The sequence below is a fragment of the Carcharhinus amblyrhynchos genome, chromosome 7, assembly GCF_965287045.1.
Source record: "Carcharhinus amblyrhynchos chromosome 7, sCarAmb.v2.hapA, whole genome shotgun sequence".
Taxonomy (NCBI): Eukaryota; Metazoa; Chordata; class Chondrichthyes; order Carcharhiniformes; family Carcharhinidae; genus Carcharhinus; species Carcharhinus amblyrhynchos.
Genome location: NC_137330.1, coordinates 42,540,599 through 42,566,259, shown reverse-complemented (window position 1 = coordinate 42,566,259; position 25,661 = coordinate 42,540,599). Strand labels below are relative to the sequence as shown.

At 43.0% G+C, this 25,661-nt stretch overlaps 1 protein-coding gene across 4 annotated transcripts in view; it reads right to left on the bottom strand.

Moving 5' to 3' along the window:
• The window catches only part of pla2g7 (phospholipase A2, group VII (platelet-activating factor acetylhydrolase, plasma)), a 64,452-nt gene extending 39,071 nt beyond the window's left edge, over positions 1-25,381 (bottom strand). Inside the window, exons 1-5 of one of the 4 annotated variants that reach the window (XM_080192198.1) lie at positions 25,137-25,376; positions 24,048-24,142; positions 12,908-13,022; positions 8,659-8,809; positions 6,104-6,197 (exon numbers count right to left, since the gene is read on the bottom strand). In XM_080192198.1, coding sequence (XP_080048324.1) covers positions 6,104-6,197; positions 8,659-8,809; positions 12,908-13,003 — 341 coding nt within the window. In that variant the 5' untranslated portion in view covers positions 13,004-13,022; positions 24,048-24,142; positions 25,137-25,376. Of the gene's footprint in view, positions 1-6,103; positions 6,198-8,658; positions 8,810-12,907; positions 13,023-24,047; positions 24,143-25,136 lie in introns of all 4 variants that reach the window. The other 3 variants (XM_080192199.1, XM_080192201.1, XM_080192197.1) reach the window with 3 other exon arrangements.
• Between the last annotated feature and the right edge of the window lie 280 nt (positions 25,382-25,661).

Below are 25,661 nucleotides of genomic sequence, written 5' to 3'. Positions count from 1 at the left end.
AGCCGTTTTCCAATCTTCCGGCACTTCCCCGGAATCCAGTGAGGTTTGGAAAATAATCACTAATGCATCCACTATCACCTCTGCCATTTCCTTCAGAACCCTTGGATGCATTCCATCCGGTCCTGGGGACTTGTCCACCATCAGTCCCTCTAGTCTGTCGAGCACTGCCTCTCTAGTAACAATGGTCTCATTCAGGCCCTCCACTCCTACCATCTTTCCATCGTTAACACCGGGCAAACTATTCGCGTCCTCCTCCGTGAATACCGAAGCAAAAAAGTTATTCAAGACCTCAGCCATTTCCTCATCCCCCACCACTAAATCCCCCCGCTCATCCTCTAAGGGTCCAACATTCACCCTAGCCAGCCTTCTCCTTTTTATATATTTATAAAAACTCTTACTATCCTTTTTTATATTTAGCACTAGCCTAGATTCATAGTCTAACCTTCCTTTCTTGATCAATTAACATATTGAAAGAAGTTGATAAAGTAGAAAAATATTAACATGAATTTAACTGCACTGGTTTCCCAGACTTCATTAAGGCAAAAACATAGCCATTGAGGGGGCTGAAGACAAGACAGGGATATATGTCAATGTGTATTCAAATCACAAAGCTGATTTCTTAGCCAATTATGTTCAAGGTGTTTGCTTGTAGCACTTGCAACATGAGGTTTCTTTTCTCTGAGCTCCACTCTGGGGCTCTGATTTCTCAAATAAACCTGGTTGCAGAATTTACTATTTTACTTTGGGACTCAGATAAGCCAGCTGCACAGGAGGAAGTACTAAACACAGAAGGGTCTCAGGTGGTCTTTACTGTTGGAGTTGGGGACTGCCCAAGTACCTGGTGACAGAATTAAATATCACAGCCACATGGCACACCACATTCACTAAAGCGGACAATGTCAGCAGCCAGTGAAATATAATTTTGCATAATCACTTAAAATAATATCACCTTGTCAGCTCAAATTTACATATTTTAAGATTCCATTGGAACTTACTGGAGGACAATGAAGAGTCCTCAGAGGAGGTCCCTCAGTGTGAGGCTGCAACGTCACAGGACTCGTGCACTATCTAGCTGCTCGTATTCTTTGGTCTTCACCTGATGATTTGCATAGGCAAGTGAACAAAACGATTTGGTATAGATAGGGACAGCATTCTTTCTTTCAATATGCAATAATTTGCTTTTGGCAAATTAAGCTTGATGCTGACATTTATCTGTTGTCTTAAATAATGTGGTTGAGTGGGCAGGAAAGTAGAAAATGGAATTCAATCCAGTAAAAAGAGTGAGATAATGCATTTGGGGCGGGGGTGGGGGTGCAAACAAAGTAAGAGAAAACTGAATAAACAGGAAGATACTGAGAGGGGCTGAGGAAGTGAGACCTTAGAGCATGTCGACAGGTCCATGAAGGTGGTCAAGAAAGCATATCAAATTACCGTTCTTTATTGGGTGAGATATTGAATACAGAAGCAGGCATGTAATGGTAGAACTGTATAAAATGCTGGTTGGACCACAGCTGGAATTTTGTGTACAGTTCTCGTCAACACATTGCAGGAAGAACACTCTGTAGAGAGTGCAGGGAGATATACAAGAATGTTGCCGAGGTACAGAAATTGCAGTTATGAGAAGATATTGGCCAGGCTAGGTTTGTTTTTCTTGAAACAGAGGAGGCTAACTGAGGAATACAAAATTATGAAGGGCCTAGAAAAGGGAGACAGGGAAAAAAGATTTGTCAATTACCAGGGGTGCATAGGTTCAAGGTGGTTGGTAGGCAACTGGAAGTTCTGCTTTCAGCCAAGTCACTTGGCTCATCGTTAGCTGCACTTCAAGACTGCTGATTTTGGACTAAGCATGAGGGTGAACATTCAGTGTCTATACGAGATTAATTTAACATTCTCCTTCGAGAGTAGTCTGTGGCCACATTTTCAAGGCGATCCTCAAGCTTGACCAGTTGCCCAATAGTTTTACAGTGCCATAATGCTCTGCTGAATATGCAGGCTGCAAATAAATGGTTAAAACTATGGGAACAATAATTGCCACTTTGAGGGATCATTGTTGCATGAATGGACATAATTGCTTCACTTGCCCGACTCCCTGCATGTCAATAGAGCAGTTGGCTAACCTGCTTCAACTATGGCTCTGGAGCCCTTGGCTTACAGCCCCTTCCTGCAGTGTTGTCTGGCCCCACCAGAGATGGAGTCCTTGCCGTGCAGCACAGTAAAAGCCATCCCCGTCTTAACCCTGGTACAGTTTGTGGAGACTTGCCCAAGAAACCCCTGAAACCAAGGTGGTGCAGCCTGCAAAGTCTGGTGCTGATTCCCATGATCACGATGTGATACAAGTTATGCAAACTAACTTTGGAGCCCCAAGAAAAATGCAGATCTCCAACTACACAGTTTAAATCCTGTTGTGAAATATGCCAAACTGTACGCCAATGTGGATTCTTAATCCAGAATGGAGGGATGATTCCAGCCAGCAGGCACCATGATTAAATGTTGATTTATGCTAAGCATATTCATGACATTTAGTGACACTAATGATGGGCCATCAGTAATGGCTGAAGCACACAATCACTTCCTTGTTTTCTATTGTTGTAAAATCAGTTTTGGGCCACTTAGCTCTTGTTCCCACTATGACATCTGCCCTAGTGTTGCTGGAATGTTGTCAAAGGCCCATAACCTTTGCAGTATCCTTCAGCCATTTTTTGATATCACATGGAGTGAATCAAATGGGCTGAAGGCTTGCTTCTGTGTTGCAGGAAGTCAAGATAGATCATCCACCCAATGCCTCTGGTTGAAAATGCTTGAAGAATTATTTTATTATGCTTCAGTGTACTCAAACAGGCGCTGGAGTGTGGCAAGTAGGGGATTTTCACAGTAACTTCATTGCAATGTTAATGTAAACCTAATTGTGCTTAATAAAAATATTTCTAGTAGTCAGGTAAAGTCATTTAATTATGCAACCTATATTTGTCAAAGTTTTTTTAAGCCTCTTATATTGTTATTATTCCTGAAGTATTTCCTGAAGTAGTTTATTTTGGCTTTTTCTCAGAAATCCTGCAACGCTTATTCATAGTGACAGCTTGAGCTCGTCTCCTTTTGATAAATGGCAATTTTTTTTGAAAAACATGCTCTTAAATAAATGGAAACTAGTTAACGTTTGTGAAAATAATTGATTTTTACTTGCTCTGATCTGTCAATTTTAAACTCACTGCTGTAGCACAGAAAAACACTGCACTTGGCTCATTTGCATGATCATTGTTTTCAGTGTGAAATTTGTTTTACAGTATGGCCATTCCCATAACACAGAGCTTTACCAAAGCTCCAACTGTTGGCAGCAAGTGGGGGTGGTTTGGGGTTGTTGTGGAAGGGGGTGCTGTGGTGTTTCTGCAGATAGAACAAACTGCTGGAGGCAGAAATTAAATTTGTTGTACAGCACAATTTGAATCAACTACCATCCACGTATGAGCCCACTGCAATGGTAAAAAGTGTGAACATGCCAATTCAGCTGATGGCAAGACGCTACTGTTGACGTTGAAATATCTTTAGAATCATAGAATCCCTACAGTGCAGAAGGAGGCCATTCAGCCCATCGAGTCTACACTAACAACAATCTCAACCAGGCTTTACTCCCATAACCCCACATATTTACCCCGCTGATCCCTTTAACCTACACACCTGGGACACAAATGGCCAATCCTCCTAACCTGCACATCTTTGGACTGCGGGAGGAAACCAGCATACTTGGAGGAAACCAAGGGGAGAATGTGCAAATTCCGCACAGACAGTGACCCGAGGCCAGAATTGAACCTGGGTCCCTGGAGCTGTTAGGCAGCACTGCTAACCACCATGTCACCATGTCACCCCAGTCCATTCATTTCCTCATCTCCCATTCTCTGCTCTGATATGAGAACAATTACAACATGCCGAGGCTCTGTCCAAGAAAATTTCAAGAGTAGGAGGCTAAAATAAACAAAATGTTTATTTGCAGCTAGACTTAAGTTTGCATATTGTACAACTCCTGGCTTTACCATTGCCAGCTATCATTTCAACTGAAGGGGCTATTAGCTGGGATACTGGCATATGAGGAATGAAATTAAGCACATTGACAACAATCAATCAATCAAACCTCTAGCAGGTCCAATGTATTCCTAGGCAAAGAATGGCTAAATTATGTGACCCTTCTGTTGCATTTTTTAATATATTCATTCATGGGACATGGGTGTTGTCGGCTAGCCAGCATTTATTGCCCATCCCTAGTTGTCCAAGGGCATTTGAGTGTCAATCACATTGTTGACTAGGCCAAACCAGGTAAGGACGGCAGATTTCCTTCCCTAAACCTTTAATCTGGAAAACTTTCCAGATAGGTTTTTCCAACAATCAACAATGGTTTCATGGTCATCAATAGATTCTTAATTCCAGATATTTTTACTGAATTCAAATTCCACCATCTGCAGTCGTGGGATTTGAACCCTGAGCCCAGAACATAAGATGAGTTTCTGAATTAATAGTCTAAATTTCTGAATTAATTATAGCTAAATTTATTCATGGTGCTTTTCAAAATTGCTCTGAGATATTTGTAATTTTCTCACTTTAATATAGGAATTTTCTTGCAAATTTTCCTCTTGGCTCTCCGTACCTGCAGTATAAAGCAAAGCATGGCACGGAACACTGGCTGGGCTTTCAGTCTGGCAGCAATTGGGCAACATCCTGACAAACCGGAGTGTAAAAGCAGAGCAAGGAGTTGCTCATGTTCCCCAGATACTGCAAAGTTGTTGGCCAGGGTGCAACAACAAAGAGCTACAGCCTCAATTAAATTGGTGGGTTGGAAAGTAGCAACTGCAGATTCATTCAGGTTGAACGTGGAGAAGTGAAGACAAAGTTCAGTCAAAACTCCACAGTTTCCTGTTCTGACCACTCAGTAAACTCAACACATGGTAGTTAAATCATTCAGCAAAATTTCAATGCCTCAAGCTTTCTTTTTAAGCATTTGAAGGCAGTCTGCACAGAGTTGGAATTGGAAGGTGGGGAATTAATACAAACCCAAAGGTTAGGTGGTGTGAGTACAACATGATGCAATGTTGAAATACGTGAAAACATGTCGTACCAAGAGTGTACAATATTTTCACAGGTGCTCAATTTATTTTCTCAGTTACATTATAAATTTGGATGTGCTGTGGCACAGTGGGCAGCGACCCCATCTTTTGAGCCAGAAGTTCTGGTTTCACGTCCCATTCTAAGGGGGCACTATGGCATGGGAGCTGCATTCACAACGTGGACAAACAGGTTGATTGTCAACCTACAGATTCTTCCAACATGCCAAATGGCAGATGATAAGAGAGCGAGAGACTCCTGGTCAGACATACTTGATGTGAATTACTGCCCTCAGGCTGCAGTGTCTGCCATCAGGCTAGTTACCTATTCCAGGCAGAACTAGCTACAGAAAACAGGCATGAGTATGTGCTTCACCTGCTTCAGACATCCCTAGATTCAGGAAAGCTTCTACATCTATGCTAGAAATTTAACTCAATGGCTACAAAATAAATTTGGAAAAAAATTCTAAATACAAAACTTTAATCTTTTTGATAAATTAGGTTTGAACAAAAATTTGTGTCAGTTGTCTCAAAATTGTATGTATTAGGAGAGTACTGAGAGGATAATTTTCCCACTCCCTTCAGAGTATGTACAAAGTCTGTACAGAGTATGTACACTAGTGATTTTTGTTCAGCTTTGCTTGCTATGAATTACAAAATATAGTTCTGTAGAAAACTTACACCTTGAAAGCCTTGAAAGATGTAAAGTTAAAGGCAAAGCAAACAAAATTAGCAAGGATTATAGTTGAAAAAGTTATAAAGATTAATCATGAGCATTTTAAAATCACACAACATAGTTTCAATAAAGCAAAACAGAGCAACTTCTCTTTCATGATATTGATGAAAGTGTACCAGTGAGTAAAGACTTTCAAACTCTTACATACAGATTGGGATAGCAATTAAGGATTATTGTGAAATTTCTGGTTGCAATTACTGTGCATCAAGATTTTTTTTTTCCCTATTGATCAGCAAAGTTTTATTTAAGAAGAAATGATCTTATAATGCAAAAGATTTACCTGAAAGCTCCAAGGCCATGAGAGAAAATAACAAGAGGATATTTTCCAGCACTTTTAAATGGAGCATCCCACTCAGCAGGAATTCTGTACGACCCTACCAAGAAAACAAATGATTCAACTCCATTTCTGGCGGCTGGAATAATTGGTCAACCTGCCTTGTCATGTTTAGTGTAATGGAAAGCAATACCATCCATTCAATTTTGTTTTATGGTTCTCTAACCCAGCATATCGAAATGTTCTATATTCTTATTTTTCTACATGAATAAACTAAATTGACTTGATTAATAAAGCTTACAAAAAAGAATGTTGGTAATTTGGTGATAGATGTAGAGTAAACGTGTCCTTTACTAATCCACTTTCCAAATAACTTCAACATGGGGTAGGGGGAGGGCACCAAGATTATAGCATAAGGTTAAGGCATTGTCAGCAGGGGATAGAATTATCACGGGTTATATTCATTCATTTCGTTAATGTTATGAATTGTTGTGAGTGACAGAGGCAACCACATTGTTATGTTCCTTGTTTACAACTCTGGCAAAAATAAAATTAAGATTTTGTTCCAATGTCCTGAGAGTCCTTTATGTTTTCCATAGGCGCAGGTCTCATCAATGCCTTCCAATAGATAGCAGGGACAGCAAACTTTAATATAAAGGTTGAGAGATGACATTGGTGGGTGGGTGGGGGGGGGGTCACAGGATTGCTTCCTCAAATCTGAAGGAGGCAGTACCCTTGCAATGTGACTGAGGTCAAGCCTTATCAGCCTAGCTGAAGAGGAGCTGAATCAAGGGCTCCTTAAAAGGTTCCTCAAGTCTACCTCCAATTCCTCAACTCTGTGTCGGCTCATCAGATCCATCAATGGAAACATCCTCTAAGGCCTGACGAGCTCCTCGCTATCCCCCCCTTGCCAGTTCCAGATTGTTGTCTGCTGCACTCTGCACAATGATAAGTGATATGCATTCTGGAAAATATTGCAGTGCTCCCCTGTTTGGTCCAGGTACAGAACCTCACCTTCAACCACTCCAACGGTCCTCTCAGCCATCCCCTTGTGGAGGCACGAGTCGATTGTACCTCTCTGCTGTTTAGGTTCTGGATGGGGCATTTGTCACCCAGCAGCCAACCATCGAGCTGAGTTAGAGCCATGAATAGCTTTGGCACCTAACAGTGCTGCAGGATTTATGTATCATGAGAGCTGCCTGTGTTCCATGCAGCATCTGGGTTTCGTGGTCACATATTATCTGCGCATTCATGGGGTGATAACCCTCTCTATTCACCTGACCTGCTAGTACCCTGATGAAAAGATGGCTGCAGTTTATGGTACCCTGGATGTGGGGGAACCCTGCAATAGTTGCAAAGCCTCTGGCTCATTTAACCTGGCTGGATTTGTCTAGCTGATAATGATGGACTGTCCTGACCTGTCTGAACATGACAAGCTTGATGCAACTGTGGACAGCTGATTGAAACACTCCACACAGATCTCCCTCTAATCCCCAGAAAGATGTGGATGCAAAACGGTTGAAGGCTAATGTGGCCTTCAGAGCCAGTGGCATTGGGAGCCCACCCGCATAGTTAGAGTTCTCCTGCCCAGTGTGGCATGATGATGCCACGGTTCCCCTTAGAGAGGCAGAGCCTCCTGTGGCATTAGACCTCGGACATGTTGAGGTGGCAGGGTCACTGCCTGTACACTCTAGCTGCAGGACAGTGGCATCTTCTGTGGTCCATTCTGCCTTGCTGACCATGCGCCCAGTGTCCCTTCCTCTCCTCCCACAGATGGCGTTGCCCATGGACAACTTTTCCCTCTCCCTTCTGCCTCAGGGGAGGTTTTCTGCAGTAGAGTATGCCATCTCTATCCGCTGCACTGCAGATGGCACTGCCCCATGCACGGGAAGCTGTGTTTGAATGAAATGAGAATTGACAGAACTCTTTACAAAGGTAACAAAGCAAATATTTCAAAAGAAGCAACAGAAAAAGGTGTGAAATCTCAGCAATAAAGCATCAGCATACTCCCACCTGAACTCCTAATAACACATACAGGCAATTCTCTAGCCTCTTTTGATCCCACACTTAGATGAAAAGGTTGAAAAACAGAAAGGCTGCCTGCCCATGATGGCTGTGTGACAACTACTAAATTGTCCTTTTAATTTCCTGAAGTGACTGATTAATTGTCAGTAAGCATGTTTCTAACTGTGTTGCTGCCTGTAGTATCACACAGATGTTGTTGAGACACATATCTGATGTGTTCTCATGAGATTTTATGCTCCTCCAACTTGGATATATATCTGCTACTACCAGACAAACTTCTGGCCCAAGTCTCAAACCAATTATTTTTCAAATACAATATTTCTAATGCAATATGACAAGAAATGAAATCTTGTAAACTGAACTAAAAGTAGTTTAAAAAGACAATAGTTGTTTTCAGCTAATTCAGACCAAAGTCACCAAACATATTCATCCTAAATTGATGTCCATTGTTCACCTTCTTCATGTTAAGAAATGCCAATTAATTCTAAGGTTTGATATGCAATGTCAAAACAAGGAGGAAAGGGAACACTTCTTACCATACAAATGGCTTAAAGCATGATCAACAAGTTTTCTGTTATATTTCAGAAAATCAGCAAGCCCGTAGTAATATTCACGTCTGGGAATCCATAGTGGCTGCTGTTGCTTCCCACCTTGCTCACAAGGGTAATACAAGCGCAAAAAACTTCCCTGTTGAAAAATTACACATAACATATTAAAAAAAAACTAACTTGGGATTCTAAAGGTAAACTAAATATTTAAACATCAATTAAATATTTTCAGCAACAGGTAAAAAAAAACACATTTTAACAGGTTTATTCATGCAGATCCAAGCTGATTTTTGTTTGAAAGAATAGCATCTTTTTTTCCCTTTTCAAAGTATGGAAGGTTCACCACCTCTATTAAATTGACTTAGGAATTATTAATTCATCTGTTTTCCTATTGCCCTGTCTGCCTATTAATGTTACCCTGAGCTTTAAGGTTAACATTAGGTAATGTTGAGGAAAATGTGCAAATAAAGCACTCCATTCATAAATGGTTATATAGATATCATCATATCCCATTACAAAACATCTACATTAAAAAATAAAGCACGTTATAGGTTACCATTTTCCACTTTTAATGCAGTATTTCCAGTTGTATTGCATTCCATAAATCTTTACTGACCACTTATCTGAATACTCTATGATGTTAAAAATAATAATTCAGAAAGCTTAGGCAGAGACAAAGAAGAATTCAGTGAGGTGTGTGAACGTATTTTGGTAGATGTGGGCTGTAACTTAGTCAGTGATTTTACTATGCAAGGCCGTTTGAGCAATTGTAGACTGAAGTAATTAATTAAATCTTTTTGTCACAATTAGATTTACATTCACACTGCAGTGAAGTTACTGTGAAAATCCCCTAGTCGCCACACTCTGGTGCCTGTTTGGGTACACAGAGAGAATGGCTAATGCACCTAATTAGCATGTCTATCAGACTGTGGGAGGAAGTCAGAGCACCTGGAGGAAACCCACACAGACACAGGGGGAACATGCAGACTCTGCACAGATGGTGAGCCAAGCTGGGAATCAAACCCAGGTCCTTGGCGTAGAGAGTCAGCAGCAATAACTACTCCACCACGATTTTAAGGTACAACTGATTGCTCAGGGTCAATAAGTGATTGACTCTGATAGGGACAAGCGTTGCTGTGAAGAATGAACCAAAGAACAGTTATCCCCCCAAAAGCTTTTGTTTAAATTCAAATGAAGCCAGTCAACTTGAATGGCATTTATATTTGGTTCCCAACTCCGGGGTACTGTGAACTACATTTGCTAACAGAACGAGCCCAACTTCAAAAATTTCAGGGAGTTTGAAATGCCCACTCTCCCATATTAGAGCCAAAGGCAGGAATCTTGTGTATGGAATAGTTACCTTTACCCTTATCCCACACTGGCAAAAATTTCCAGAAACAGGAATGCGGACAAGAATCCCGGAAATTAATGGAAAAAATACTTAGGGGTAGGATGTATGAGCATTTGGAGCGTTGCGATCAGAATAGGGATATGCAACATGGCTTTGTTAGAGGGAGGTCTTGCCTTACGAATCTGGTGGAATTCTTTGAGGAGGTGACAAAAACGGTTGACGATGGGAGGGCCGTTGATGTCATCTATATGGATTTCAGTAAGGCATTTGACAAAGTCCCTCATGGTAGGCTGGTAGAAAAGGTTAAGGCGCATGGGATACGAGGTCAGGTAGCTAGGTGGATTGAGAACTGGCTGGGTAATAGGAGACAGAGGGTAGTTGTGGAGGGGACCTTTTCGGGCTGGAGGCCAGTGACCAGTGGTGTGCCGCAGGGCTCAGTACTGGGACCTCTCCTCTTTGTAGTATACATAAATGACTTGGAAGAGAGCGTAGGTGGTGTGATCAGCAAGTTTGCGGATGACACCAAGATGGCAGGGTTGGCAGGTACTGAAGTGGAATGTCAGGTGATACAACAGGATATAGATAGGTTGGTGCATTGGGCAGATAGGTGGCAGATGGAATTTAATCCTGACAAATGCGAGGTGATGCATTTTGGAAGGAATAATGTAGAGAGGAGCTATGTGATTAAAGGTAGACAGATTAGGAGTATAGAAATACAGAGGGACCTGGGAGTGCAGGTTCACAAATCCATGAAGGTTGCGACACAAGTGGAGAAGGTTGTTAGGAAGGCTTATGGAATGCTAGCCTTTATAGGAAGGGGTATAGAGTATAAAGGCTGCCGTCTAATGCTTCAGTTGTATAGAACGTTGGTTAGACCGCATTTGGAGTACTGCGTCCAGTTCTGGTCACCTTACTACCGGAAGGACGTGGAGGCTCTGGAAAGGGTGCAGAGGAGGTTTACCAGGATGTTGCCTGGCATGGAGGGGCTGGGTTACAAGGAAAGGTTGGAGAAACTGGGACTGTTCTCCTTGGAAAGACGGAGATTGAGGGGGGACATGATAGAGGTATATAAGATACTGAAGGGAATAGATAGAGTCAATAGTGAGAGGCTGCTCCCTAGGCTGGGTACAAATACAAAAGGACATGATTTAAGGGTGAGGGGGGAGAGGTATAATTTGGATGTGAGAGGAAGGTTCTTTACGCAGAGAGTTGTGGGGGTACGGAACGCGCTACTGAGTAGGGTGGTCGAGGCGGGAACGTTGGACTCGTTTAAGGTTCAGTTAGATAGACACATGAGTGAAACGAGGATGGAGGGTTATGGTAGGGGCTATTAAATAAGGTCAGAACCTCGGGAGACACCGGAAATGCAGACTTGTAAGTGAACGTTTTTGTCTTTTTATTCCGCAGGTGGAGGTCCACCTCGTTGTCAAACGAGGGGCATGCACACGGTGGGTCGTGCGTGGGCTGCTCTTGGAGGTTCCGGGAGTGGCCTAGTACTTCGTGTCGGTGTGTGTGCTTGATCCTGGACCGGTAGACGGGCGCCGCAACAGCTCGGTGACTAGCACTGCTAGCTGTGCAGATACATGGATTTGGGCCTGTGTCTGTGGGAGTTTGCGCATTCTCCCTGTGGTTGCGTGGGTTTCCTCCGGGCGCTCCGGTTTCCTCCCACACCCCAAAGATGTGCTCTTAGGCTGATTGGTTTTACCAAATTGACACTATTCTCTAATCTGGCTAAGTTAGGGGTTCCATTCGTAGACACGCAGGGTAGAATAGGTGTAGGGTGATGCGGCGGCGCGGGCTCGTTGGGCCGAAGGGCCTGTTTCCCGTGCTGGGATGTTCTTTGTTTTAATCAAGTTCTGCCTCCATTTTTAAGAATCTCCTGACTAGGCCAGACTCGATGGGAGGAATCTCGAGCCCATGCTTTCCATGTGCGGATCACTGGTGGGGGCTGAAGATCCCGCAAAACTACCAGGGTGGAGAGAAAACAGGCCAACGAAGCTGGAGAATTCCAGACCAGCTTTCTCACCGGAACTGACCCTTCGCTAAATTCTCCTAAGATTCCATCCCATGAAAATCCAGTCCCTGTACTGTCCCTATCTCTTTTTCCTAACCTAAAAGATGACCACAAGTATTCTTTTACTCCAAAACATTTAGGAGTTTCCACATCATGCAGGTAGCATACACCACTGCATTTAGCTCTTCTCTCCATACAAAAGTATTTTCATTTGGGAGCTTTAATCCTTTAAGTATAATTTCAGGCAAACTGCACCAAAAGCCTCAACTCCATGTTCTCCTCAACTCTCTTCGCTCCAGTTTAATGCCTCACTAGTGAACTAGTGGGGGACAGCACGGTGGCACAGTGGTTAGCACTGCTGCCTCAGTGCCAGGGGCCCAGGTTTGGTTCCAGCCTGTCTCCGTGGAGTTTGCACATTCTCCCTGTGCCTGTGTGGGTTTCTTCCAGTCTTCTGGTTTTCTTCCACGGTCCAAAGATGTGCAGGTTAAGTGGATTAGCCATGTTAAAATTGTCCCTTAATGTCCAAAGGTAAGTAGGTTAGGTGGATTAGCCATGGTAAGTGAGCAGGATTAAAAGGGCCTGGGTAAAATGTTCTTTCGGAGAGTCAGTGCAGACTTAATGGGCCAATGGTCTCCTTCTGCACTGTAAGGTGATAATGAGTTAAAATCTCTAATGTGCATGGTAACTATTCCTTCACTGTCACTGGAACCCCTTTCCTAACAGCAGATATAACTGCACCAGATGGAGTGCAGCAATTCAAAGATGTGGCTCAACATCTTCTCAATTCAATTAGGGACGGGCACATTTCTGACTGCTGGTGATCATAATTCTCAACTGTTGCCAGCTGATTTAATGTTTTGCATGTTGCTCACCTGAATTGAGAGATCATCCATCAAATCAATACATCCAACAAGATTTGGTCCCTTTCCACCAGGAATCCCAAGGTAATGACTGCCACTGTTCCCCATATTTTGCTTGACTATATATCTGTAAAACAAAAAGTTTTTTTTAATTGAATCTACTGTTTTCCATCAATGCCCTGCCAACAGCAATATGTGTTCTGACCTATTACTTCTGCAAAATTGTATGTTGGAAATAGTTTGCTGAGATTCAATTTTAACATTACTAAGCATAATCATTAAAAGGCAACTCTCCCCACAGTTGCTAATGTCCCATTTAGAAGGCCAATTCTCTAATTACATGTGATAAAGGTTTCCAATGTCATATTTCAAAAGTTTAAAACAATTGCTGTTGATTTGAGAAACTTTTTAAGAGACATGCCAGCAATCAAACAAAAACAAAAAAAATTCTTGGAATACTTAGCACACGCTAACAATCAATCTCAGGGAAAGAAAGCTCAACAATAACTGTACAGTTGCGAAAGTCCAATGATCACAGGAAACGTTTGATAAAAAAATTTCTCTTCATTAGCTCATAATCCTTTATCATGTTTATGAAGCTCATACTCTCCTAAATTGGGCATGAAAACTTCATATTATGTCCCTGGAAGATTTCTGGTTAAACTTTGGTGATAAAGTGCCAAGAAATATTCAGAAAATCGTCAACAAAAGAGAGCAGACAGAAGTAAGTGGGGTGGAACTGACTCCTCAACATGGCTACTTACTGAATGACTAGGCTCTCAATCTGGCACTTTCAAAAGGTATTACAACTGATGATCACTAGTATTATTAAAGTAACTGATGAGAAACTCTGTCTATTAACACACAATATCAGTTCTCCTAATATAGAACTACAGAATACTAGTAAAAGGCATGATGAAGCAAAGGAGTGAATTATTACTGTCAAGGTGCACAGTGGTTAGCACTGCTGCCTCATGAGTCCAGGGACCCAGGTTTGATTCCAGCCTCAGGTCACCGTCTGTGTGGAATTTGCACATCCTCCCTGTGTCTGCATGGGTTTCTTCTGGGGTGCTTTGGTTTCCTCCCACAGTCCAAAGATGTGCAGGTTGGGTGAATTGGTCATGCTAAACTGCCCTTTACTGTCTAAAAATAAAGTCTACGTTTGATGGAGTAACCATGGCAATCATATGGCATTACGGGGATAGGGCAGGTTAAAGAGTCTGGGTAAGATGCTCTGTCAGAGACTCGGTTTGGACTCGATGGGCTTTTTCTGCACTGTAGGAATTCCATTCTAAAATATATTCTTTGGTTGAGGCCCACTTACAATCTTTGGAAAAGCAGCTGCATGCTATGTCAGAATTACTTGACAATCTAAAGAACTGAGGCCAGAGGGAAAAATGTCCAGATTGTCTCTTTGACAGAAGGAGCTAACAGTAAGCTCCCCGTGAAATACCTCGAGAGCATTTAGAAATGAAAGCTGGGTGCATTAAGTTAGAAACGGCACATCGTATCCTGACTCGAGACCTAGGAGCAATCAGTGACCTCAGCTTGAAATTTTTTGTTTTCATAACTTCAAGGATCAAAGCATATTGGAGGCAGCTAGATGTAATGGGGCTTTACTTTATGGAGATCTCTTTCTTCCAAGATTTCTCAGCAGGGATATAACAAAGGTGCAAGGGCTTCAATGAAGTTAGAAGGCTAAAGGCCATTGGAATACAATTTACCCAATGGTAGCCTGCTACACTGAGGGTGACACTGTCAACTCTAATAAAGACATGGTGGCATAGTGGTTAGCACTTCTACCTGACAGCTCCAGCAAACTGGGGTCAATTCCTGCCTTGGGTCACAATCTGTGTAGAGTTTGCATGTTCTCCCTGTGTCTGCATGGGTTTCCTCTGGGAGCTCCGGTTTCCTCCCAGTTTGAAAGACATGCAGGTTAGGTGCATTGGCCATGCTAAATTCTCCCTCAGTGCAACTGACCAAGCGCCGGAGTGTGGCAACTGGGGGATTTTCATTGCGGTGTTAATATAAGCCTACTTGTGACACAAATAAATAAACAATTTGGAAAAAGTCATGGCTTTGATGAACTCGGTGCAAGGCAATAATTTGGAGTAGCATTCCGCAGATTACTGTAAAATCCATTATAACGCCTTCCTGAGTTTATGCTAGTATTTATCTTACTGTATTGAGGTAATCTAGTAATTGAGCAATACGGTAGGTTTTATCCTTAAGATGGCAGGGACTGCCATTGTCCTTAATGGAAAACATTCTACCGTGTGCTTCTAATCAATCTGTACAGTGTGCAGATTGTTCAACACTAGGGACATGTAAAAAATATTCTTCTGCCTTTCTTTTCATCTGCACCCTTATAGTGGTGGTATATGTTTTGTGGTCTTCTTTCCTCTGATCAGGATAGACATTAGTAGTACCATTGCTGAAAGATGGACAAGTGGTTTAAGTCTCAATAGGCAGGGTTAAAATGCAAAAAGGGCATTCTGTACTCACTATTTTTGGGGCAAACCTCTTTTTTGATGGTGTAATTATGGAAAATTTGTAGGTGTAGTCTTACAGGGCCTCACAATTGTTGATGATAACCCCCTTAGAACTAATGGTTTTGTGCTTTTTATATTTATTCTGGAGTTAAATAATTATTAGTTGGTTTCTGCAAAGGCTCTGACAAGTCTCACATTTTAGAAAAAGACTGTATGATGTGTCACTGATGCTTCTTGTGAAGCTGGAGAAGGGGGCGGGTGGGGGAGGAGAAACATGTTTTGGTGCATGCCCAAGTGGGGTGAGAAAACCTTTGGCAAGTAAATATTATCTTTGTGTCAATATTGTTTACTCTCTTTGGCTGAATAAAAATGGTAGAGGCTGTTTTGAAACTTTCTCCTGGAATGCTCGGGATAGATAGGGGGCAGACGCATCCTATTATAAGAAAAAATTTGTGTCCTTCCTTACAGAAGAGAAAGTTGACATAGGAAACTCATTTAGGTGACAAGGAGCTCTTGAAATTGAAGTGAACTGGGAAGGGCTGGTAATTCTTGCCTCATTACCAACTAGTCGCTGAAGCATTGCGGTTTTAGTTAATAAGAATATGCTTTCTACACTGGAAACCTGTGTGAAGGATAAGGGGAAGAGATGAGAGGGTGGAGAGAGTTCTTATATTGTGGCTGTTATGGCATCATCAAGACATCTCAGATTTTGTTAGGCACAAAAAGGTATTTATTGATAAGAGAAACTTAGCCACACAAAGTTTATGCAGCACAAAGGCTGTCCTGGGTTGAGCGTCAGTTCTACATGCTTACCATATGCTTCCAGGAGTTTCTGCTGACAGAGGACGCCATCCTCTGGCGTGAACATTCACTCTGTTTCCATTGATCCCTCAAGTCAGGCGATCTTCCATTGATGCTCTGTCTTAAAGAGACAGACACCATATACATAATGGTGGATGTATGTGATTGTTAAGGGGCCGCAAGGGAAAAGCATTTTGATAATCAATTTCTACAGCACCTCCATCCCACATTATTCACCTGATTTGTTACTAAAAATTTCAAGGATTTTGCAAAATTAACAACAGGTAACTTCATAGGTTGGGGACTTCAACTGTTACCTTAATCCTTTGATGGATAAACTTCCATAACTAGGATTCGTCTCACTCAACAGGCAAAAGCATTAACATCAGTATACAAGGAAATGGGGTACTTGGATTTTTGGAAAACAATCCTAAAGATAAAGTGCGCGATCTTCCAGTCGTGCTGGTCCCCAAACTGGAAAACGCGAGATCAACAGACCTTGGCATGGTCCACTCCTGCCTGCTATGATTCCCATGGCAAGCGGGTCAAGAACATTCATCCCAAAAAGAGTTCACCTTCACTTCTCCCCAACAATGTAAATACTAGAACTGATTCTTTTTTCATGCCGTAAACAATATTACATTCAGTGGTCTCCTGCTCCACAGACAATATCACGATCTCTGATCAAGTTTCTGTCTCCTTTTATTCAAGAGGATTCGTCCTCGGTCTCGATCTTGGGGACTAATGCAGTAGAATCGTCATATGGCAGTGAAATCAGGATACAGGATATTGATTTCACAGCTCCTTTTCATACAAAGAAAACTGGAAATTTGGAATTCACCCACCAAAGGTCTGTGGGATACTGGGCCAATTGAAATATTCAGAGAGATGGATAGAATTTTGTTAGGCAGTGGTAAGGGAAATCTGTGGAATTCAGATACAGATTCAACATGATTTAAAGTCATTCCTGTGTAGCTCATTGGCTAACTACTGTTCCTACCATTCTTTGTCTGACTGCTTCTATGATACATCTACCAAAACCCTTTGCTGCTTATTTACATATCTGGATCTTCCATGTGCAAACAATAAGCTTGCACAAGTTTCCTAGATTTACTGGAATAATTGAACAGACGAAGATTGACACTTAACTGCAAACTGCACAAGTGAGATTTGAGGCTAATAGCAATTTTCTGTTAAACTCCTACCAAGGCCCACACTAAAAACTTAACCAAATTGCTTTCAATCTCACTGTATCTGAAGAATTTTTGGACTGGCAACATCTAGACACACATAGCCTTTCCAAATGGCCATACCTCTATTACCTCCTCAATTCCACAGTATAATTAAGATGAATGAAAACCAGCAGAGGCAAGCGGCTCAGAGTAAGACACATCACAAAACAGCAGCCCTTTTGTTACTACCCCTAGTGGAAAACTCCATTGGTCTTGTTTTGATGACAACTATACCATGTTTCAGCGGAGGCAAATGAACTCCACATGAAATTTTGGCATAAGCTCCTGTTAGCCTGATAAGCGCAAATACTGTTTAAATTCCAGAGTATCTGCAGAGGTATGTTCTGGGTCCCTTGTCTTCAATTACCATGGTTCCAGTTTGATAATCACATTTGAAACCAGATTTTTCCATACATCAATGAACTCCCCTCACCACTCCAAGGAACAAGCCTGGACTAATTTGGAATCCACAGCACATCCTGGCACAACCATTCCCATTTTTACCTGCACTCCCTAAAAATATCTCAAGAGTGCCAAAAGTTTGTTATGTACATTATCTATTGAGAAATCACTATCACTTTTGCAATAATCATTTCAATATGCAATGCAACACTGAGTCACCTGCAGCACAACAGAAGCGTATTCCTAAGTGTCAATATAATGTAACAAAATACCATGCTAGCCACAGAATATGAGTACAGTATTAACCTCTTAACTGCAATTATGCTATGCTTGCAAAACTGCTTCCTGTTCAACATTTCTTCAGTTAGTGAACGTTGCAGATCAATGAATTGATACAAAGCGCAGTACGGAGGCAGTGGTTAGCACTGCTGCTTCACAGCACAGGAACCCAGGTTGGGTCACTGTCTGTGTGGAGTTTGCACATTCTCCCCGTGTCTGGGTGGGTTTCCTCCAGGTGCTCCGGTTTCCTCCCACAGTCCAAAGATGTGCAGCTTAGGTGTGTCAGACATACTAAATTGTCTCTTAGTATCAGGGAGACTAGCTAGGGAAAATACATGGGGTTATGGGGATAGGGCCTGGGTGGAATTGTGGTCAGTGCAGACTCGATGGGCTGAATGGCCTCCTTCTGCGCTGTAAGGATTCTGACGTAATACTCGGCATATAAATACTCAGCACATAAAATGTTCACAATTATCAAGTAACAAGTGAAGATTTATTCCTGAAAAGGAGCTTTGAAAAAAAATAAACACATTGTAACCAATCTGAAAATAAAAGCAAAATACTGCAGATGTTGGAAATCAGAAATAAACATGCTGGAAAAATTCAGCAGGGGTGTAAGCATCAGAGAGATGATGTGGACATGCCATTGTTGGACTGGGATAAACACAGCAAGAAGTCTCACAACACCAGGTTAAAGTCCAATAGGTTTAATTGTAGCAAACACCACTAGCTTTCGGAACTGGCTGTTCCTTCATCAGGTGGACGGGAATTTTGATCACAAACAGGGTGTATGAAGACAAACTCAGTTTTCATGAATAATGATTGGAATGAGAGTCTTTACAGCTAATCAAGTCTTAAAAGATACAGACAATGTGAGTGGGGAGAGCATTACGCACAGGTTAAAAAAAATGTGCATTGTTTCCAGACAGGAAAGTTAGTGAAATTTTGCAAGTCCAGGCAAGTTTTGGGGGTTACATAGAGTGTGACATGGACCCAAGATTCCGGCTGAGGCCGTCCTCACGTGTGCGGAACTTGGCTATCAATCTCTGCTCAGCGACTCTGCGCTGTCATGTGTCGCAAAGGCCACCTTGGAGAACGTTTACCCGAAGATTAGAGGATGAATGCCCGTGACTGCTAAAGTGTTCTCCAACAGGAAGCAAACAGTGTTGCCTGGTGATCGTTGAGCGGTATTCATTCATCCGTTGTCGTAGTGTCTGCACGGTCTCCCCAGTGTACCATGCCACGGGACATCCTTTCCTGCAGCGTTATCAGGTAGACAAAGTTGGCCGGGTTGCAAGAGTATGTACCATGTACCTGGTGGATGGTATGCTCACGTGAAATGATGGCATCTGGTGTTGATGATCTGGCACATCTTGCAGAGGTTGCTGTGGCAGGGTTGTGTGCTGCCATGGTCACTGTTCTCCTGAAAGCTGGGTAGTTTGCTGCAGACAATGGTCTGTTTGAGGGCTGTGCGGTTGTTTGAAGGCAAGAAATGGGGGTGTGAGGGTGGCCTTGGCGAAATGTTTGTCTTCATCAAATGACATGTTGAAGGCTCCGGAGAAGATGTCATCGCCTCTCCACTGTGGGGAAATACTGAACGATGAAGGGTACTCTGTCCAACGTGTCCTGTGTTTGTCTTCTGAGGAGGTCGGTGTGGTTTTTGGCTGAGGCGCATCGGAACTGTCAATTGATGAGTCGAGTATCATATCCTGTTCTTAAGAGGGCATCATTCAGTGTCTGGAGGTGTCTGTTGCGATCCTCCTCATCTGAGCAGGTCCTGCGTATACGGAGGGCTTGTCCATATGGGATGGCTTCTTTAACGTGTTTAGGGTGGAAGCTGGAGAAGAAGTGGGGCATCATAAGGTTATCCCTGGGTTTATGGTGCAGTGAGGTGCTGAGGTGACCGTCCTTAATAGAGATGCGTGTGTCCAAGAATGTAACTGATTCCGGAGAGTAGTCCATGGTGAGTCTGATGGCAGGATGGAACTTGTTGATGTTGTCATATAGTTGTTTCAGTGATTGTTCACCATAAATCCAAAGGAAGAAAATGTCATCAATGTATCTAGTGTATAGCATCGGTTGAAGGTCCTGTCCGGTGAAGAAGTCTTGTTCGAACCTATGCATGAAGATATTGGCAATTGAGATTGCGAATTTGGTCCCCATGGCTGTTCCAGATGAGGAACTGGTTGTTGAAGGTGAAGACATTTTGGTCCAGGATGAAGCAGATAAGTTGTAAAATTGCATCTGGAACTGGCAGTTGTACTGAGTACTGAGACAGTTGCAGCAATGCCATCATTGTGTGGGATGCTGGTGTAGAGTGCCGAGACATCTATTGTGACGAGGAGTGCTCCTGGTTCAACCTCTGCAAGACATGCCGGACCATCGACACAGATGCCATCATCTCACGTGAGAACACCGTCCACCAGGTACACGGTACATACTCTTGCGACCCGGCCAACGTTGTCTACCTGATACGCTGCAGGAAAGGATGTCCCAAGGCATGGGATACTGGGGAGACCATGCAGACGCTACAACAATGGACAAATGAACACTGCTTGACAATCACAAGGCAAGACTCTTCTCTTCCTATCAGGGAACACTTCAGTGATCATGGACATTCAGCCTCTGATCTTTGGGTAAGCGTTCTCCAAGGCGGCCTTCACAACACACAACAGCACGGAGTCGCAGAGCAGAAACTGATAGCCAAGTTCTGCACACGAGGACGGCCTCAACCAGGATCTTGGGTTCATATCACACTATCCATAATCCCCACAACTTGCCTGGACTTGCAAAATCTCACTATTTTTCTTGTCTGGAAACAATGTACATCTTTTTAACCTGTGCTTAATGCTCTCTCCACTCACATTGTCTGTACCTTTAAGACTTGATTAGCTGTAAAGACTCACATTCCAATCATTATTCATGAAAATTGAGTTTGTGTCTTTATATGCCCTGTTTGTTATCAGAACTCCCACCCACCTGACGAAGGAATAGCCAGTTCCGCAAGCTAGTGGCGTTTGCTACAAATAAACCTGTTGGACTTTAACCTGGTGTTGAGAGACTTCTTATAGCATCGGAGAAAAACAATCCATATGGCAGTTCATATCACAGAATCCTTACAGTGCAGATGGAGGCCATTCAGCCCATCGAGTATACACCAACAACAATCCTACCCAGGCCCTATCCCAGTAATCCCACGTCTTTATCCTCCCAATCTCCCTGACACTAAGGGGCAATTTAGTATGCTCGGTCAACTTAACCTTCACATCTTTGGACTGTGGGAGGAAACCAGAGTACCTGGAAGAAACCCTCACAGATATGGGGAGAACATGAGAACTCCACAAAAACAAACAAAGTCATTGAAGATTGGAATTAAAGCTGAGATCCTGATGCTGAGAGGCAGCAGTGCTAACCAGTGTACCATCCAGAAGAAGAGTTATATGGACTGTTTCTCTCTCCAGAGATACTGCCAGACCTGCTATTTTCTTTTATTTAATTAATCCCATTGATTAATGAGGTAGAAAGAAGCAGCATTAAAATGAGCCATATATAATTTAATTGTAAAGCTAATGCACCCTCACTCTTCAAATGAATAAGTTTTATTTCAAAGACTTTAAGAATAAAGATACTCTTCCAGTTGATTCAAACTCCATCCCCATCTTTCTAACCATCCAGTCAACCAAAGACAACAGGCAAAATGTGGATACTGTTACTGTATGTTGTACGATGCATTGCTCAGGAAATCTGATCAGAGTCTGGCCAAGGACAAGTAGGGATTGGCAATAAATGCTGGCCAGCTGGCAATGCCCATGTCCCACTAATGAATATAAAAAAAAGCAACTGTATTCGACATGTTTGCTTAAACAATTGAACAACCTTCTTCACCAAATGTGCTGGCTCTTCATGGGGATGGGGGAGCAGTAGATGCTCAAATCTCAAGGACCTCTGCTTTTGCCATCATCTACTCAACTGCAGCTCATCATACACCAGCCTTGTAGTCACCTAGCTCAACATAACAACGTATATCATCTTTGGTGCCCTCCGGTCAACTCAACTCTTCTGGTCCCAATCCTGAGCAACATACTGCCCCCTCAATGAGGAGGGAGATTATAGCAAGACAGTTCTTGGAGAAGATTATCAACCCAAGCCTGATTCTACACAAGGACCTTATAATCCATCTGCTGCTTGCCTTCCAGCTTGCCAGCTTGTATGACTAAGGCCACCATGCCAAGGAATAACAGCAAAGGCAATATGATAGCAAGAATGGAACCAACACACCAGCATTAAAAACCTCTTCCTCATCACAACTTGCCATGCCAACATTGGGCACTCCTCAACTATTTCCACACTGGCCAAGGCCTTTGTGCAGCAAATCAGCACAGGTGGGGCTTTGCAGGGAACTCAGACTGTAGTTGTGGTGCACCCCAATCAGTGACTCACATCAGTGAAGATTGTCCTCTGACAAAATTCACTGGAGACCTCAGAGATCTTCATTTAGTCACTGTAGAAACTATTGTCTGTCCTGTTCATTACTGCATACAATTAAAACAAAACATATCAAATCAAAACAAATAACAACAGTTTCCTTCTCAGCATTGGACAATATTTACAGAGTAGATAACAATTATTGATATTTGAGTTACACCCACAGAATCTAAATAGAAAAAGGAACAGATCCTACGTTGAGATAATAACCCAATTTGTTTTTGGAATAAATTTTGGCTAGGAACCAGGGACAACTCACCTGCTCTTCTACAAGAAAAAAAGCTGCCATGGAATTTTTTACATCCATCTGACAGGGCAGATGGACCTCTGGTTTAATGCCCCTTCCAAAAGACAGTACTTCTGACATACTCCTTTAGTATTGCAGCTAGATGGTTGGTGTTCAGCGTGTGACTCGAACCCATAATTTTTTGACTCAGCACTGCGAGTATTAGCAACTAAGCCAAGATTGTCAATTTCCTGACACCAGTTGTTCCAATGGTTTTAATGTCATGTTTAAGTTTTACAGTTTCAGATCCATCCTTTCTATTCTCTTTACTCACTTCTACATGTTCTAAGTTGCCTTTTAGTTACCTTCTTTCAAGGCTGAAAATCTCTCATCTTTTCTCATGACTAACATCAGAAAATTAACTGGTCCCTAATGTACAACTCAAAACTTCAGCAAAACTTGGAGATGCAATCAAATAAGGCTACAATAGAGCAAGTCTTGCACTGTACACTGATTTGGCATGATAACTAAGTAGGTTTTCTTAACAAAAGGAAATCACTGCAGATAATGTGGTCGACTCTTAAATGCCCTCTGAGGCCACTCAGTTCAAGGGCAAGTAGGGATGGACAATAAATCCTGGCCAACAGTGATATCCATGTTCTATGAACGAATAAAAAGAGTACTTGAATCCGAGACAAGAACAGAAAATGCTAGAAAACCTCAGTAGCATCTGTGGACATGATGTGGAGATGCCGGCGTTGGACTGGGGTAAACACAGTAAGAAGCCTCATAGCACCAGGTTAAAATCCAACAGGTTTAATTGGTAGCAAAAGCCACTAGCTTTCAGAGTACTGCCCCTTCGTCAGGTAGGTGGAAGTTCTGTTCATAAACAGGGCATATAAAGACACAAACTCAATTTACAAAATAATGGTTGGAATGCGAGTCTTTATAGATAAATCTGCAAAGATTACAGATTACATCAGTCTATCCATATCAATTTTATCTAGTTCCTTTTGTAAAGCCTGATGATTCAACTGCCTCCTTCTCCTCCCTTGCCTATTTTGGGTCGCACACAAACTGAACAAACTTCCATTGAACATTTAAAACCAGGTTGTTAAAGCGCAAAAACAAATTAAACCCAGACACAGGGAGCCCACCCCTCAGTTCCTTCCAGAAAACTCATTCCTTTTAAATCCTTGCTACCACTTTGGCAATAAGTATCTCCATCTACTTACCCTTCAGCACAGATAGTTATCCATTTCCTCGGCTTTGAATCTTCAATTCTCCTTTTCTAATCCAACACTGCCCTTGTGTCACTAGGCATTCCCAACTGGAGGGGAATATTTACACATTTCAGTTCGAAGCAGTCTGCTGCCAAATGCATTTCCCTGCACTGAAGCTGCTCTCCAGCAGCTACAATATAACAACACACAAAATCCAGAACCTGACAGCCAAAGAGTGTCACTCACCTGAAGAAGAAGCAACACTCCGAAAGCTTGTGCTACCAAATAAACCCACTGGACTTTAACCTGGTGTTGTGAGACTTCTTACTGTGCTTACCCGAAGAGTTGGCAGGGAACACACACCCACCAGCTCTGATTGCCCTGCAGCCATTTCACACTCAGATGAACATCAAGTGGTTGAATATGAGACTTCTGCCCCTTACCCAGGAGAGAGTCCTGCCTCAGTGAGCTGCCAACCAGCCTGACTGGGTGGCAACTCTCCAGTCCCTGCAGCGAACAGAAGAAATAATACAGGAGGACAGAATGGGTCCTGGCACTGGACGCCCAGGACAGTTCATGGTGTCCCAGGGCAGGGAGGGTAGAAAAGCCTGTGGGGGGAGGGAGTGGGTGGTGGGGTAGGAACAAGGGGCTATGAAGTGGGATTGTTGGAGTGTCAGAGGACGGGCAAAGGGCAACAGAGTGGCAGCCTTCAGAGGGGGCTTCTGAAATGGGGGGGGGGGTTGGAAATGCCCATTCCCCCCAACCAATTGAACTCTGTTGATTTTTCGGGCTTTCCCCACACCAAGTTCAATGCTAAACATCGAGGCTGGGCAGAAAATTGCCCTAAAGTGGCCAATGTTGGCCAGTTAATTGCCCATTTAAGGGCGGGCTTGCCGTCCGAGGCCTTGCCCGTCCCAGGTTTAAAATCGCTGCGGGGGCGGGAATCCCGTCCCTTCAGTTTGATTCTCTCCCCGCTGCTACCGGACGGGAGAGGAACAGTCTGCCCCTGAAGCCAGCTGCGTTTGCAGGCTTTGTCGGAGGTAATTCTCCACCTTTAGCCTGACTGTCCCGCAGCCCAGGAGTATTATAATCAGTAATCACCTTAAACACTGCGCGAACACCATCCCTTTGCTTCACATTGCTTTGGAGAACCGAGAAATCTTTAACGTTGCCGGTGTTTTCTTGTGGTCTTCCGTCCCCCCCATAGGGGTGAGTGAGTAACAGCTCTTACCGCTTTAGGCAGGGCGCTCCGCTCCACAGCTGACTTGAACGGCTTCCCAGTGAAGTTGTCACAAAGGTCGGTCAGAGCAGCTCCCTCCCCCTCTCTCTCTCTGTCTGCCTTCTCTCGGGTTCAATCAATCTGTGTGAACCTTTAAATCATACATAGGCACACCCTGCCCTTCCCACTCAGGGTACCTCCCTGCCCAGTGCCAAGGCGCCGTGCTGTGACTTGCACGTTTTTTGGCTTTAATGCCATACGACTGAAACTAAAAACCGTGCGCCCTTTAACAATGAATCCAAAACTCAGACGCTTGTTTGCCCTCCAACAAAAAGCCGAATCAAAGTGCTGTCCTCTTAAAGGTGCACGACTCAGAAAGAACTAACCCCTTCGAATTAAGACGTACA